The following is a 15,782-nucleotide window of genomic DNA, read 5'->3' on the forward strand; positions in this document are numbered from 1 at the left end:
CGATGCTATCCTCGCTGCAGCCCACCTTATCAACCGCATGCCTTCCCATGTCTTATCCTTCCATACTCCTCTTGACTGTTTCAAAGAATTGTATCCCAACACCCGGTTAATTCCTGACGTACCTCTGCGGATGTTTGGATATGTTGTCTTCGTCCATACCCACAGTCCCAATCGTATAAAATTCACTCCTCGTGCTCAGAAATGTGTCTTTGTTGGGTATCCTCTCTATCAAAGTGGGTACAAGTGTTATCATCCCTCGTCTCGGAAGTGCTTTGTGTCTATGGATGTCACCTTTCTCGAGGATCAACCGTTTTTCCCCGTTAGTCCTCTTCAGGGGGAGCGTCCTAGTGAAGAGGCTAACTGGTCCACGTACTCCATTCCCCTAGAGGTGTTGGCTGAACCTGAACATCCTAGCCCTATTCTTCCTAATCCTGTTCTTCTCACTAATCAAGCCCCTTGGATAACATACTACAGGAAGAATCTCAGGAAGGAAACAGTGCCACCTGTCACTTCTCCGGCTCCAGTTCATGAGTCTGACTCGGTCTCAGTTCCAGGTATGAATATTCCTATTTGTGATACTAATGATTGTGTTGAGACTAATAATTGTAGAGTGGACAGAAATATAGAGATTGATGTAAATGATGAGAAAATAGAGGAAATTGATGCAAATGATGAGAAAATAGAGGGAATTGAGGAGGATGGAGAAACTGATGGAGAAGATAACACTGAAGAAATAACTCTAGCAAACGAGAATAATGGAAGGGAAGATGATTGTGTGGGAAGTCCTAACGAAAGATCCATAGATCAAATGGCTAGCTGCAGTAAGAAACGTGAAGAAGAGGAAAACCGTGATGCGTCTCTTGATCTTCCAATTGCCTTGAGAAAAGGGATTAGGTCATGTACAAAGTTCCCTATGCATAGTTACATGACAGACATATAGTAACCTATCTTCTGAGTTCAAGGCTCTTACTCCAGTCTAGATATGATAATGGTTCCAAGTAATATACGAGTTGCAATGGAAACTCCTGAGTGGAAGGCTGCGGTTATGGAAGAAATGAGAGCTCTAGAGAAAAATGGAACATGGGAACAGGTTGCTCTTCTTGAGGGGCACAAAACGATTGGATGTAAATGGTTTTTTACTGTCAAGTATAAATTTAATGGCTCAATTGACAGATACAAGGCGAGACTGGTAGCTAAAGGCTTTAACCAGACCTTTGGTATTGATCAATCTGAGACATTCTCTCATGTGGCCAAGCTCAATACGATCCGGGTACTGTTATCTGTTGCTGTTAATAAAGATTGGCCTTTGCACCAATTGGATGTGAAGAATGCGTTTCTTAATGGAGAACTCGAAGAAGTCTATATGAGCCCTCCACCTGCTTCGAACACCAGTTTAACCATCGGGTTTGTAGATTGAAGAAGTCACTGTATGGGTTGAAACAGTTGCCAAGAGCCTGGTTTGACAGATTCACCACGTTTGTTAAAGCTCAGGGGTATGAACAGGGGCACTCAGACCACACGTTGTTTACAAAAAGGTCGAGTTCAGGAAAAACCTCAGTACCTATTGTGTATGTAGATGACATTGTTCTGACTGGTGATGATACTGATGAAATTATGAGACTTAAAACAAAGATGGCTGAAGAATTTGAAAATAAAGATCTAGGAAAATTGCGATACTTCCTTGGGATGGAGGTGGCTCGATCGAAAGAGGGTATCTCTGTCTCACAACGAAAGTATACTCTAGATCTCCTCAAAGAAACAGGAATGATTAGGTATAAACCTGTAGACACCCCTGCAGAGTATAATGCCAAACTGAGTAATGTTAGTAATGGAGCTCTCGTTAGCAAAGAGAGATATCAGCGAGTAGTCAGGAAGTTGATATATTTATCTCACACAAGACCTGATATATCATATGCTGTGAGTGTTGTTAGTCAATTCATGCAAGCTCCCTATGAGGAACATATGACAGCCGTTGAACGCATCCTACGGTATTTAAAGAGCACTCCTGGTAAAGGTCTTCTATTCAAGAAGTCTAGTAAACGTGGTATAGAAGCATATACAGATTCGAACTGGGCTAGATCTGTTGTTGATAGAAAGTCTGTGTCTGAATATTGCACATTTGTCTGGGGCAATCTGGTTACTTGGAGAAGTAAGAAATAGGGAGTGGTCGCCAGGAGTAGTGCAGAAGCCGAGTACAGGGCCATGAGTTTGGGGATATGTGAAGAGATCTGGTTGAAGAAAGTATTAACAGATCTTCAACAAGACAGTGAGCTTCCAATGAAATTGTCCTGCGACAATAAAGCAACAATAAGTATTGCCAACAATTCGGTCCAGCACGATAGAACCAAACACGTCGAGATTGACAGATATTTCGTTAAAAAAAAACTGGACAATGGAAGCATATGTATTCCCTACATCCCTTCAAATCAGCAGATTGCAGATGTCCTAACAAAGGGATTGTTAAGACGGAGTTTTGATTACTGTGTCAGCAAGTTGGATCTGATCGACATTTACACCCCAACTTCAGGGGGAGTGTCGAAAAATGGTTGGTTTGCCCTAGGGGTTTATTTGTAATTCTCTTATGGGCCTAGGACTTCCTGTCTATCTATTTATTTGAGGAGTCTTTCTGTATTTCAGTGTAACAAAATAATAAGATTTGATCGTGGTTTTTTTCTCCCTGACCTAGGGTTTTTCTATGTAAATTAGTGTGTTTTCTCCTTTCTTCTTTTATTTTTATCAGTTTAAAAATATAGAAGTATCTCATTCAATATATATATATATAAAGGTGGAAAAACAAGTCACAACTTTGTTGTATATAGGAAACAGAATATTATACCACCAGGTTCTTCTCCATCGGAATGGTACAAAAGGAAACGTAAAAGGGCAAAAAGCATTTAATTAATGGTCTTGACAAATCTACAAAGCTTTATTAGCATCTTTCAATGAAATTTCAAGAACGATGGATCTTTTTCAGGGCTACTGCTGTAAGTTATCACTTATCACTACAAGTATCACCAGGTTAACTCAATACCAATTTAAACTGCAGGACAAAACAGATGGCTTTGATTACCCCAATTTGTATTACTTGGCCACATAACAAAGGAAATACTTGACTGTATAAGGTTTAAACTACCATGTCGCTGGCATAAGGTTTAAACGACTTTCCTTGAGCTCAGTACGGAAAGGGGAATGGCACATTACTTGAATAAGATATATTCTATAGGTTGTACCTCTGAGCCCTCGAGTTCTAAAGGTAGAAATATACTCGACTGTATAGGGAGGATACCCCTTCAAATGAAAAGCCAGAATCTAGTGGGAGCCAGCTGTTGTGGTTATAATTTGGGAATTTTGAATGGAAAGAAATCATAGGATTTTTGCTGTACTTAGAGTTGGGGAAGATGCGAGGGGCCTTATCAAATTTCTTCGATGGTTGATCTTACCTCCCCATTTCTCCCAAGTTATTTTCTAACTAATTGTTTCCCACCTAAAAAGACTGTCACTTTTACTACCACATAAAACCTATGAGACATCGCATCAAGTGGAGACGAACTACTTCAAATTATTAAAACTGCCTTGAGATAAATTATTAAAACTGTCATGAGATATGAGTAACTGAGGCCCCAACCTTTACAATTCTGTCTGGAATGCTTTCAGAAGACACTTGAGATGCACGAACATCCTTGACCTTTATGTAATTATACATGAGGACGCCACATAATGCTGCATCGAGAGAAGGATTGGTAAATTGAAGATCGCATTAAGTTAGGAGGTCATAATAGGAAAGTTCCTCCCCTAGAAAGTATTACCAATTGCATAGCCAATGATATTCAACCCTGTTATCGTAGATTCAGGAAATATAACAGTTGAGAGAGCTATTAGTATCCAGTCCTTGAGAACACCAGCAACTCGAATAGTAACAGCTCCGGTTCTTCCAATTACTAAGAAAATAGAGAAGTTTAACGCCAAGGCACACAGCGCATTTGAAAAAAAGATCCAGAAGTTGAACTGAATTTGAGTAACTTGCATTTGTGGCTTCTCCAACAAGTACCAAGGAACAAATAGGAAAACAAAACTGCATGTATCAAACACAAAAGGTGAGCAGCTAACTCAATTGACCACCATTAAACTATAATCTAGCTTTTGTCACCTTTACGTTGTTTTCCAATGAAATATTATTACTACTTCATCAAAACAAAATCTTAAGAATCTATTGACAATGACATGACTACTTCCTGTCAAGAAGCATAAAACTACACTATACCTGCATGGAGCAATGTAATATAAGCTGGTGATAGGATTTAGAGTTAAGCCCTTCTTCTGTAGAAGGACCTGCGTCAAGACCAGCCTGAGAGCTTCTGCAAAGATACCCGTGACCTGGTAAACTGTGCCTACTACATTAAAATGGATCTCGCCATATGAGGAAATGACAACCCCAACACTGACCAGCAACATGTTGAAGAAAACGTCACACCTTAACTTGTCGGTACCACACACAACAGCCATTAAAAATGTGGCTACTGGCACTGAAAAATCAAACTTAAATCTGATTAATTTGCATTTCTAAGGAGATTCATTCTGGAAGTAAGAAAAGGATGAAGTTAAGCCTCCATACTTAAAGCCTTAAGCATCTGAATGAAGGCCACAGATATGTGTAAGTAGGCAGTGTTACCAAACCTGAAATATCGATAGTTAGTAATACTGAAACCATTGTGAACATGACGCACAGTGCACTCACCCTCAGACAATCGTACAAATAGCATGAAAGCCATTACATTTTTTTAACACCTTTATCTATTAAAGCCAGTTAGAACATTATAATTCATGAAACCAAAGTATTAGATAAACGTCCATCCCTCCTAAATGAGAACTCTTTCGAGTACTATTACAAGAGGACTAATTTTACAACCTTACTTACCAAAGACTTGATGCAAAAAATGCACTGATTGGGATGACACAAGTTGCATATCTGTCCAAAGAAAGACATTACACATTAAAAACAGATAAATATTGCACATAAAAAAGTCTGCAAAAACCAATTATACCTCAGCTTTTCATTTCTCAGAGCACTTACATTTCAAAAGTCATTTTGACTGGAGATACAACCTGCAGATTTGGAATCAACATTAATTACTCTAGCTACCCAAATTTGGAAAAGTAGATTAACTGAGCGAGAGAAAATGAATGAAGAGAGGTATCCACAACACACAAGATCTTTAGATTGAATCATTTTTGCCTGCTGGTAACGATTACTTCGTCGCAGACTGTGAAAATTGTAGAACTTTCTAATCCTTTTTTTCTGCATGTATGCTAAAAAAGAGGATACCTCAAAGGAGGACAACAATCACAGTTACTAACACCAACTTAACAGCCATCTCTTTACCAAGTGAATCAAATTTGACAAAGAACAAGAAGTAAATTGACGTCCCAAAAACTCATATCGAGTTCAGGTCAAATCATACCTTGAACACACGAACAAGAAAGAATGCAACAGCACCAGAAAACCCCATATGAATCATTGTAAGTGTAATAGGCAAAGGAAAATTGAAGTATTTTGGGGAGAGCACCCACTGCAATATTAGAAGAGCAAATAGACATAAGCATCACATGAGAATTAACTAATATAGTAGCAGAAAGCCAAAAATTAAGCAGTGAGCATGGTCACACCTTAGATTCAGATTGTGAAATAGTTAAATTAATGATTACTACTCGTACCACTAACAGAAACGAGATAATGAAAACAGGAATAAAATTCAAATCTGATCAATAAAATTAAAAAGGATGTCAAAATACCTTGTTGTACAAAATAACTCCAGATGATAGCAAAATGTAGATGAAAAGATACAGGTAAGTCAGAACAAGCGGTCTGTTGATCATTTTGAGCAATAAAAACTTTCGCTGGCTACTCTAACAGGTGAGTTCCGGCTTCAAAACTAACTTTTTCACCACCCCTGTCTATGATCTGAAGATAGAGGCATCTTCTAATCTAAACCCTGCAGTCGAATGTCATCTTCTAGGCTATACGATAGCGTTTATTGGTTAAACCGACAAGTACATTGCATACTGTACTGTATACGTACATCCATGCAGGACAGCACCAGAAAACAAAGCCTGGAGTCAAAGAAAAGAATAACTAATTTATCTCTCCCAACAAGCAAACCCCAGATACGTTACAAATGTAACCATCGAAAAGGCACTTAAGAACGAATCGTGTACAAGAACCAGAGTCGGGTCATAACTCATATGTGATGCAAAAGTGATTCAATTGGGAAACAAAAACAAAACCCAAATTCGAATAGATCTGAAAGAATGCCGCAAAAATAAGTGACAGAAATTCAATTACAGCACGCAGGACGCCAAGAAAATGCTCCACACAGCAGAATGCGATGAAAAACGAAAGGCGGAAGAAAAGGGACTTACCAAAACCGAAGGATCGAGGCGTAGGCGGGAATCTGAAGGAAGAAATAGACCCAACTTGGCGGTGAGAAAGAAGGCGACGCAGATGGGAAAATGGAGGGTTGAAGAGAAATGGGTTTAGTGTAGAGATGGAAGAACAGAAATGAGAGAAGTGACAAAGAGTTAATGGCGTCTGGTGTGAAGAACTGGTGGATCCGTACGGTGTGAAGAGTGCATTAATGGCTTCTAGATTTCGAAGATACAGAACAGAACAGAACAGAATACAGTCGCTGTTACGCTTCCAACTCCCTTTCACGGGAGGTGACGCTTCTTTAAGGGGTTTCTTTTTCATCTTTTCTTCTTCCTTTTTTGCCAAAATGGACCTTTCAAATATTATCCACATGTGATTCTGACTTTCAACAAATGAGTATTTGGAATAAAGACAGACCTCAAATCAATGAATGAAATTAAAATTTTGAAAGAATTTCACCGCTGATCTCTTTTAAAGGTCAAAATGCCTCACTTCTTTTAAAATAATAATATTAATGGACATTCTACTAATGTTACGCAGGAATGAAGTTACAAGATTTGCCTTTCATTCGGACTTCTTTCTCTCTCTTTTACTCTTTTCTTCTTCTTTTTTTATGCGACCACAACTTCTCCTGCATACCCATTTCAATGAAACTCCTTTTTCTTCTTCTTTTTTTTCCCTCTTTTCTTCTTCTTTTTTTTCCCTCTTTTCTTCTTCTCCTCCTCCTCCAACGAGTAAAAATCTTTTTTTCTCTCTTCTTCTTCTTCTCTCGTGCGACCAACTTTGATGAAACTACACATCAATTCCCGTTGTGAGAGAGGAGAGTGATCTGTGAGTGAGAAAAGGAAGAGACCAAGAATGAGAGAGAGGTAGAGAGGAAAGTGATTTGTGAGTAAGAAAAAGAAGAGAGAGCGAGAGTGAGATAAGTTTTTCCACATGTGCAAGTTCATTTTGGTAATTTCACTCACATTTGAAATCAACAAATGGTAAAAATGGGAGAAAAAAACATCATTTTCAAAAACTAGGACAAATATCATTCTTCATCCAAAATTTGCGACATCCATACAAAAACCCCAACAATTTTTATTCAAGATATGTTTATAGGTTAAATTATACATTTAGACTCCATTTGTTTATTAAGAATCATATAGAATTGAAAATGAAATAAAAATCAATCCAAATGAAATTGTTAATACTTCAATCTTGTTTATAACGAGTAATCTATAACTGAAATCTAAAACTTTTAGACATGTACAATGAGACGCTAAGAAACCTTTCATTATTTATCATTGGGTAGTCATGTAGAGGATGATTGTTATAATCGTTCATGGTGATTGATTCTTTGCACAATATAATCGTGTCTTTTGATCGTTACGTACATGATAGACAATCTTTAAATGCTCGTCATGAGAGCGAAGTAAACAATGCAACAATGCTCGATGGTGATCAGTGTGAGGATGTTCCCATGGTGTTGTCCAATTCCTATATCCGTGATACAACTGAAAGGGTATCGTTTAGCGAGTTTGTTAGTGGCCATAATGTGATGTCGTGGTCATCTATGCTCATTTAATGGATGGAAATGAACATTTTGTTGAATGTACATGAATGTGACCTCTTTTAAAAAAATAATAAAAAGAAAATTTTTTTAAAAATGTTATTTTACCTTTTTGAGATGTGAAATATTCAACTTACCCTCAATTTTAAATTAATTAGTCCTCCATTTTTCCACTTTGTATTTCTTCTTAGATTAACAAAACATCAAATAGCAAAAATGACCTAAGTTTAAACTTTAAATACGAGGGGCGATTTTTTCCATTAATTTTAACCCAAAAAAAAAGTGTGAAAATCCTCATCAACATTTACTTATTTCTCAAAGCTCGATCTCTCTCCATCTCTCCAAAGAACTTGCTCTAGCTCAAGTAAATATTTTGTAGTAGTACCACTAGATAAATCCAAGTACTAAATCAATAGTGTCTTTCTATGACAAAAATGTTATATAAATTAGACAAAATATCATAATTATTCAATTTTCATTCCAAAATCCGAATTCAACTCAAGAACAATAAAGTAAAGTTATGATCAATATATAGTTTACAAAATCTGAGGGAAGGCCAATAAAAATGAGTCAAATAATATTAATTTCATTCCTGAAAACAAAGAAAACTAATGAAAATGGACGACCAAACAAAAAAAATAATAGAGAAGCAATAAACAATATGCATCCATATGCATTCTCCTAGTAATCACATTTTTTATTAAGAAACGAAACAATCCAAAGGCATAAAAAAAAAATTAACGAAGAATATAACATACATCCATATGCAAAGAGATCAACTTACGAGTCAAATATCATTTTTTTTTTTTTTTCGCGCCTTAATGTAGCTCATTCTAGAAATACTTCTTCCAATGGAAAATTAAACAAATTACAACATATTTATACACCTTCATATTGTATTTGGCAATCAATTTATCCAATATTATAACGAAAAATGAGTAATGTCCTTAAAAAACATCCAAGCCAGATAAAGTAAAATAGAACCCCATCGAGTACCTTGATTCGGATATCCTCCTCCAAAGTCCTAGCCTAGATTCAAGCCTGAAGTTTCAGTCACAAGGTTGCAAATAAGAAAGCAGCTACCACCATAACCAGAGTAACAAATGACTCATTGGCTCTTGCAAAGAAGACTAATCATGAGCATCAATTATCTAGATGGCCCTTCTGATTTAGGCCTAATGTACCCTAGAGTGACCAGCTTTTGAACTAATATCTTCTCAGCAGCTACCTAAAATGATCAACAAAAACAAAAGCTAAGTAGGAATCTAAAACTTGAAAGTGTGATATAATGATTTAGACCCTATTTGATAACTATTTAGTTTATGATTTCTTGTTTGTTTAGCATTTAAGCCATTAAACATTTTGGTCACCTATAATTTTTTTGTTTTGTTATCTATCTTAAAACCAATATAAGTTTTTTTTAAAAGCTTGTTTTTTGTTTTTGGAGTTTAACTAAGAAATAATTCAAATGTTTTTTTAGGAAAGGTGAAATCGATAGTAAGAAAATTGGAAGAAAACTAGTAAAATTTCAAAATATAAAACAAAAAACGAAATTATTATCGATAGGACCTTAATTTTCTCGTTTATAAAAACTATACTAATTTCCTCAAACCATTCCTTTGTTTTATGTTTCACCTTTACTTCTTGAAAACTTTAACCAAAAAACAAAGCTCAAGTTTTAGGAAACTATTTTTTTCAGTCGGTCAAAATTGACTTGCATTTTTAAAGCATTTTTATAAAGTAGTTAACAAAGCCAACATTCTATATGTTTTTATAAAGTAGTTAACAAAGACAACATTCTGTTAAAAAAAAGTTAGAATGGTTATCAAATGCACACAAAATATTCCTGGCATGGTTCTTTCATAGATCAATCATCTCACGCATAATTTGTCTGTTAGGAAAAAAAAAACAGGGAAAAAAGGAGGGCCCATTGAACCTCGATCATGGGGCTGTTTTTCGGAATATTGCTAGCCAAGATGATATTTAGACCGGATTTTAACACTGGGGAAACAGGCAACAAGCGTATCAGTAGGGTTAAAATAGGACATGACATCTTAAGTATTCAGAGGTCAAAACTAGATTCACATATTACCTAATCGACGAGCCATGCTAGATCCTGTATTATCAGATGAACCTCCAAGGATGGAAGTAACACTCACCGTATTGTTCTGCAGAAATTCAGTTGCAAAATATTAATGACCATGTGGCCAGGATTATGCACAGATAATATTGAAGAATTGGCAGAGGAAAAGATGAGGAAGGTACAGTGTTTTTTAAAGTTCAAGGCACGATAAAGTGCAACATTCTTTTGGAGCTTAAGCACAGAGCACAAAAAAATACGTGCACTATATATAAAAATACTACATAAAGAAGAGAAAACATAGTTGAAGTGGAAATATGAAGGAAAAAACCCTAAACACAAGGAATTTTGCATTTAGAAGTAAATTTGATTTTTTTTAGTTAATAAAGAAGGAAAAACCATAATTCTTACTATTTTTTAAAGAAAATGAGAAGGCCCCAAAGGCCCAAGGCTTGGAGCTTTGGGGCTTCACAACCACACACCTTATTTTCTGAGCCTCACCTTTTCAAAGTGGGCACAAGACCTGCGCCTAGCACCTAGGTGCACCCCCGAGAGGGCTTTTTTTTAAAACACCGAAGGTGGAGCAAAAAATACATAAAAGTAACAAAACGAGGTTTTTGGAATGATAGAAAGCATGTTTAGCCAATTAGATTCACTAGATAAACTTTACAGTGCTTCCAGGAGAAACAGTCAATCAATGTTTCTTTCTTCCGAAAAAGGAGTGAAGAAGAGCTTAACTTACAGGCCGTGTGGGGGCAGCTGCATACAGATTTCCAATTTTTGCAGAATTGCAACCAATCCATACATATATCTACACATTAAAAGTAAAAACAAACAAACAAATCAGACAGAAAAGAACATCAAGAAACTAAGAGTTGAAATATTTAACACACTGATTCTAACAAAGGAAGGTTTAGGAAAGCCATGGAAAGACCTGTTTGGATAGACATATTATCTGAAAATGGATGGGGACATCATTTATGGCTTCACTAAAGCAAGTAACCTGAACACCACCACCATCAAGGTTGTCATCGTTATTGCTAATTGATGGACTAGAAACTGGCTGTTCTTCTTTTGAGATTTGACCTTGATATAACATTTTAACAACCTAAACAAAGAAACAGATAAACTAACTTAAATACTACAATATTAATCGTATATCACTTTTTGAAGAAAAATTGCCCACAAAAGTTATCACCTAGTCTTATAAAAACAACAGATAAACTAATATTAGCAGCAAAAAAAACTAATTAATCATCATCTGAAACATGCACTTCGTTATGAGCATCAGACGCAAACATACAAGTTCAAGTGGATTTTTCAAAGTTTCTAATCAAGATTCAAGGATAGGAAAATTCCAGCACATTGCAATGTTATAGATGCAAATCCAACCCCAGACTCAAACAATTTTTATTGGGTGAGATTGTGTGGAAACCCGACCCGAATCGCAACTCTCCCTTTCTCGCTCTCTAGAACCTCGTAGGTCATTTTCTATTTCTATTTTTCAATTTTTCCTGCAAATCAACAGTCGTTCTTCTCTTTCTTCATTCTTTTGCTTCGATTTTCTCCACAAACATGAAATCCCAAAATCACAAAAACCCACAAACAAAAAGAAGAAGACTTACCTTATTCTTCTCCAAACCCCAACACCAACTCCAACCGAACGCCGAACGATTGGCGTCGTTGCCAGGAAAGGAGCGACGGTGAGGCTGTGTGATGAGAATCCGGAGCAGTTGGCTTGTTAGTGAATATTAAGATCGATAGTTCATCATACTCTTTTTTTTTTTTTTTTTTTTTTTTTAAGTTATTGTAATGAAAGTGTGAGCGGGGAATCGAACCCAAAATCTCGGAGTCGTTCATCATACTTCCGTGTCAATTTATATTAGCATATTAGTAAATAAGTTAAAATTCTATTTGTGGTTTTAGTTGGTCATTGAACTTTCAAAAATATCTATTTTATTATAAATATTATATAATAATAATAGATGTTCGTTAGTGTCCAATGTCAAGTATCATTTTATCACATGTATTAACTACGTGTCATTCAACCATCTATGCATAATGTTCTAATGTGTCACTTACTATTTGCCAAAATTTCCTATAAATAAGTGGTAATTCATGGATTTTTGTAAAGATATATGCATTGGTTGAAACTCCAATTTTGGAGAAAGTGAAGATTTTTTAAGAAATTTCCTATTTTTTATTATTTTATTTATTTAACATTATTTTATTTTATTTGTTTATATATTTATTAATATTTGTGTTCTCGTTGTACCTCGTTTTTTCTCGCAAATTCACACCAAGTTATTAGCACGAGCTTTTGTCGTTTCCCCGCTAAAAGGTAGGTTCTAAAGGTATGTCGGTTTTCTCTCTTTGTTATAATTAATAAATTAAATGTTGTTTTGACATATTTGATATATATTAAATTTATAATATTTTATTAATTCAAAGAAGACAATTGTCGAAGGAAGACGTATAGGTGTCAGCAAAGCACGTGAGAATCCTACGTGTGTTGAGATTGGGGATTGCTGCAGCCATCTCGTACTGCCTTTTGCTATTGAGGTTGTCTAGCAATGATCTGTCACTGTCATTGATAAAGATCTTTCCTTTCATATTAATTTTTGTTCTCCCCGCTGCCTGTTTGCATTGAAGTTACCTGCACTACATTGAGTTTATATGAACCTATGATAATTGATAGAATGTGTTAATATTAACAGCATTCCCGCAGATTTATAAAGCTTATCCTCGTGATTTCATTCAAAGAGGGAGGGTGCGGGTTCTGCTGAAGAAGGAGGATGGAACTCTGTCTAATCCAGCTATTACTTCCAGTAAGGCTTCTGCTTGTCTCTTTGGACCCTTTTCATTCCTTGGAAGAAGACTTCTATTTATAACTGAAGTTCAGGATAATAGTGTACTATCCCATAGTGTAATGGTCAAAGCATAAAGGTTATTGAGTTTTTGATGCATGAAATAAATTTAACTGTATTATTCTTACATCAAATAGATTTATTAGACTAGCCAAAAAGGAGAGAAGCTCTCTGAATCCTTCTACCCATTAATGTTGACGTAGTTGTCTATTTTTCATTAGCAAAGTTAGTTATAATAAACTCTTAATCAAATATATGCTTACTTATTAAGTAAAGATAACTATTGCTTCTAGATAGTCTCTCTCAAGATTCATCCCATTTATGAAAAGGAGAACGTGACCTCCAGTTGGAATGGAACACCCTTGCGTCTTGTAGGAGCATACAATCAAATTGAGAATTCTGTTTGAAGCTCATTTCAGATCCAAATTGGTAATAAAGCAGCTCTCTTCAGGAATGAAATAAATTCCCACCTTTTTTTTTTTTTACTACATTGCTCCTTTTATTTTGAGCCTTTCCATACTACCTTTCAGCAGATCAAATCATCTGGCTTTATAGTGATGCTTTGTGGATGTGGGATTCTCTAAAACTATATCTTAAACTATTCTGCTTGATTAACCAAACAACTAATCCATGCTATTGCACCCGTTCAAGTAGTTAGGATGATTGTATCTTTCTGACAGATGCAACAGTTTGTCCAACCTTCTAAAAAAATATCTGTTTTTGTAAAAGTTTTGTTAATTTACGAGTTTGATCAATAAACTTTTAGACTTGTGTCTATCCGTTCCTTTAACTCTAAAGAATGTTTAATAGGTTCTTAAACTTTCAATTTTGTATCTAGTAGTCTTTTAATTCATGTATAATAGGACTTTCAATTTTTAATCTTGGGTCTAAATAATCCCTAAATTTTTCAATCTTATGTCTACTAGATCATTTACCTATTACACATTTTCAAAATTCTAAAACCTATTAGATGCACCATTAAATTTTTTGAGTCACATTAGAAATAAAATTCAATTTCTAATATTGGGTTCTTATTAGGTTTCATGTATCTATTTCGTCTTCAACTTCGAAATTTTTTTTGTAACTATTTTATATGGTGCTACTTTGCTTGATTGACCCCTTTTATTTAGAGGGTCTCTCTTTTGTGGATTTGGTTTTTTTTACGCCTTATATTCTTTTTTTCCCCTCAATAAAAGTGGTTTATTCCATCAAAATAAATAAATTTTAATTTTATATTATATAGATCTTTTGATTTAGAAAAAAAAAACGTCAAACAAATTAAAATCCTATTAGACACAAAATCGAAAGTTTGAATCTATTAACCATGAAGTTGGAAGTTCACAGAAGTATTACATTTTTTGGAGACCCAAAAATAGTGTCTTCTTCCCCTTCCGAGTTCTTATTATAAGTGGAAATAATTACAAATTTAACATATGACGGATCTGGCTATATTGCAGGAAAACAACTGATGCTTCGTATAGCCGAACTTGTTCCTAGACATCCTGGGAGGACAAAGAAGCAGGAGCCTGCATCATCATCAACTGCAGGACCTTCAAAAGGCAAGGGTGGTAGAAGGAAGAAATAGTTGCATTATGTAATTGCAATAACCAAATTGTTATCGACCAGGTAAGCGGTTTCGTTTATTTTGAACAATTTTGTTTTTTATTTTTATTTTTCGTTTTTAATAGAATCAACAACTTTTGTTTAGAATAAATGAAATACAAGGGCATACAAAAACAAGCTCACAAAAATACTCTCTCTAGAGAATAGTGTCAAAAAAATTTTGATATCGATGCCCAAAGCGACATATAAAACCTCACTAAGGACCAAAGCTCACGAGGGTTCCTATCCATACCTCTAAACGCTCTATTGTTCCTCTTCTCCCAAATATCCCACAACATAGCATACACCCCAACAAACCACAAAAAATGACGCTCTCTCTGAAAGGTGGATAGAGGAGGAATTCCTCGATTATTGCATGAATATCCCTTTGGGCAAAGGACATGGACTAAAATAGTATCTTAACCTAACTCCTATTTGATTTTGAAGTCCTTATTAAAGTGTAGTGTTTTGAAGCATTTTTTAAAACAGTGGACCATGGAGTTTTACTGAGATAAAGTTGCTGATAGGATGAAAGGATGGTGGATGAGAATTAAGTTGAATGATCCACCCTCTTGCTTAAACCTTTTAAAATTGGAAGTGAAATAACCTATCGAACATCATTAACAGGTCTGGGGATTGAAAAACGTGGAAAATTCTGACTAATTTGTTGCCAGGGTCAGAATCTGGAAGTATGAAAATTTTGAGACTTTTTCTTATAATCTTATTAACAGACTTGAAACTCGTTACAGGTTATTTGCTTCAGAACTTTGTAAATCATAGGTTTTAAAAAGGCGAAGCTTTTCATCATCGAATTGTTCAACACTAGGTGTTGTTGTTCCTGGTGCATAGATGCATTCTTTTCTCAATTTGAATTTCTCATGGGTGTTTTGAGGTTACATTTTTATGACTACAGTTGAGAGTTAGGGCCTGATAATCTAACTTTATACCAAGTTCATGGATATCTTTTTAGTCCTCGTACCTTGTATTTTTAAATGTCCAACTATCGTCTTTATACTTTCAATGAATCTTAAAAATGGTCAATTTAAAGCATATAGATTACATATTGTATTTTTAAATGGCCATAGTTGTTATTTACCTTTATTTTGTCTACTTGAAAATTGTTTAATCAAAATGGAAAGAATAGCGAGTGTTAGTAACCATGAGATGATGATTTAAATCTCCTTTATCTTTAGTTGTACTAAAAAGTTAAAGTGAACAAATAATCTAATAATTTATTCATCCGAGTTCAAAGGT

At 35.3% G+C, this 15,782-nt stretch overlaps 3 protein-coding genes across 4 annotated transcripts in view; 1 reads left to right on the plus strand and 2 right to left on the minus strand.

The window, feature by feature from the left end:
• Positions 1–6,854, minus strand: part of LOC120073774 (probable sugar phosphate/phosphate translocator At3g17430) — an 11,080-nt gene extending 4,226 nt beyond the window's left edge. Inside the window, exons 1-10 of one of the 2 annotated variants that reach the window (XM_039026610.1) lie at positions 6,418–6,854; positions 5,791–6,108; positions 5,460–5,567; positions 5,072–5,103; positions 4,916–4,966; positions 4,613–4,674; positions 4,262–4,523; positions 3,807–4,072; positions 3,626–3,720; positions 2,152–2,288 (exon numbers count right to left, since the gene is read on the minus strand). In XM_039026610.1, coding sequence (XP_038882538.1) covers positions 2,256–2,288; positions 3,626–3,720; positions 3,807–4,072; positions 4,262–4,523; positions 4,613–4,674; positions 4,916–4,966; positions 5,072–5,103; positions 5,460–5,567; positions 5,791–5,874 — 993 coding nt within the window. In that variant the 5' untranslated portion in view covers positions 5,875–6,108; positions 6,418–6,854 and the 3' untranslated portion in view covers positions 2,152–2,255. Of the gene's footprint in view, positions 1–2,151; positions 2,289–3,625; positions 3,721–3,806; positions 4,073–4,261; positions 4,524–4,612; positions 4,675–4,915; positions 4,967–5,071; positions 5,104–5,459; positions 5,568–5,790; positions 6,109–6,417 lie in introns of those variants that run through there. The other variant, XM_039026609.1, reaches the window with a different exon arrangement.
• A 1,888-nt stretch (positions 6,855–8,742) lies between these two features.
• LOC120072773 (proteasome assembly chaperone 4) lies at positions 8,743–11,840 on the minus strand. Its single transcript, XM_039025256.1, has 6 exons — positions 11,685–11,840; positions 10,994–11,167; positions 10,802–10,870; positions 10,072–10,147; positions 9,916–9,980; positions 8,743–9,207 (listed from the first exon to the last, which is right to left on the minus strand). Exons 2-6 carry the CDS (start codon positions 11,156–11,158, stop codon positions 9,127–9,129), a joined length of 456 nt encoding a protein of 151 aa, XP_038881184.1. The 5' UTR covers positions 11,159–11,167; positions 11,685–11,840; the 3' UTR covers positions 8,743–9,126.
• A 661-nt stretch (positions 11,841–12,501) lies between these two features.
• On the plus strand, positions 12,502–14,511 carry LOC120072517 (signal recognition particle 19 kDa protein-like; the record flags this gene model as incomplete). Its single annotated transcript, XM_039024895.1, has 3 exons — positions 12,502–12,621; positions 12,788–12,887; positions 14,384–14,511. Coding segments are annotated over 3 exons (348 nt in total), but the record flags the coding sequence as incomplete, so codon positions are not given.
• Between the last annotated feature and the right edge of the window lie 1,271 nt (positions 14,512–15,782).

This window comes from Benincasa hispida, chromosome 3 (genome assembly GCF_009727055.1).
Source record: "Benincasa hispida cultivar B227 chromosome 3, ASM972705v1, whole genome shotgun sequence".
Taxonomy (NCBI): domain Eukaryota; kingdom Viridiplantae; phylum Streptophyta; class Magnoliopsida; order Cucurbitales; family Cucurbitaceae; genus Benincasa; species Benincasa hispida.

What these genes read in the sequence shown, in the direction of transcription:
- LOC120072773 (XM_039025256.1), bottom strand. Translation starts at nt 11,158, where the DNA reads ATGTTATATCAAGGTCAAATCTCAAAAGAAGAACAGCCAGTTTCTAGT. An exon ending in CAGCTGCCCCCACACGGCCT is followed by an intron (nt 10,148 to 10,801) that starts GTAAGTTAAGCT and finishes GAATTTCTGCAG; the next exon opens with AACAATACGGTGAGTGTTAC. An exon ending in AAAACAGCCCCATGATCGAG is followed by an intron (nt 9,208 to 9,915) that starts GTTCAATGGGCC and finishes TGATCATTTTAG; the next exon opens with GTAGCTGCTGAGAAGATATT.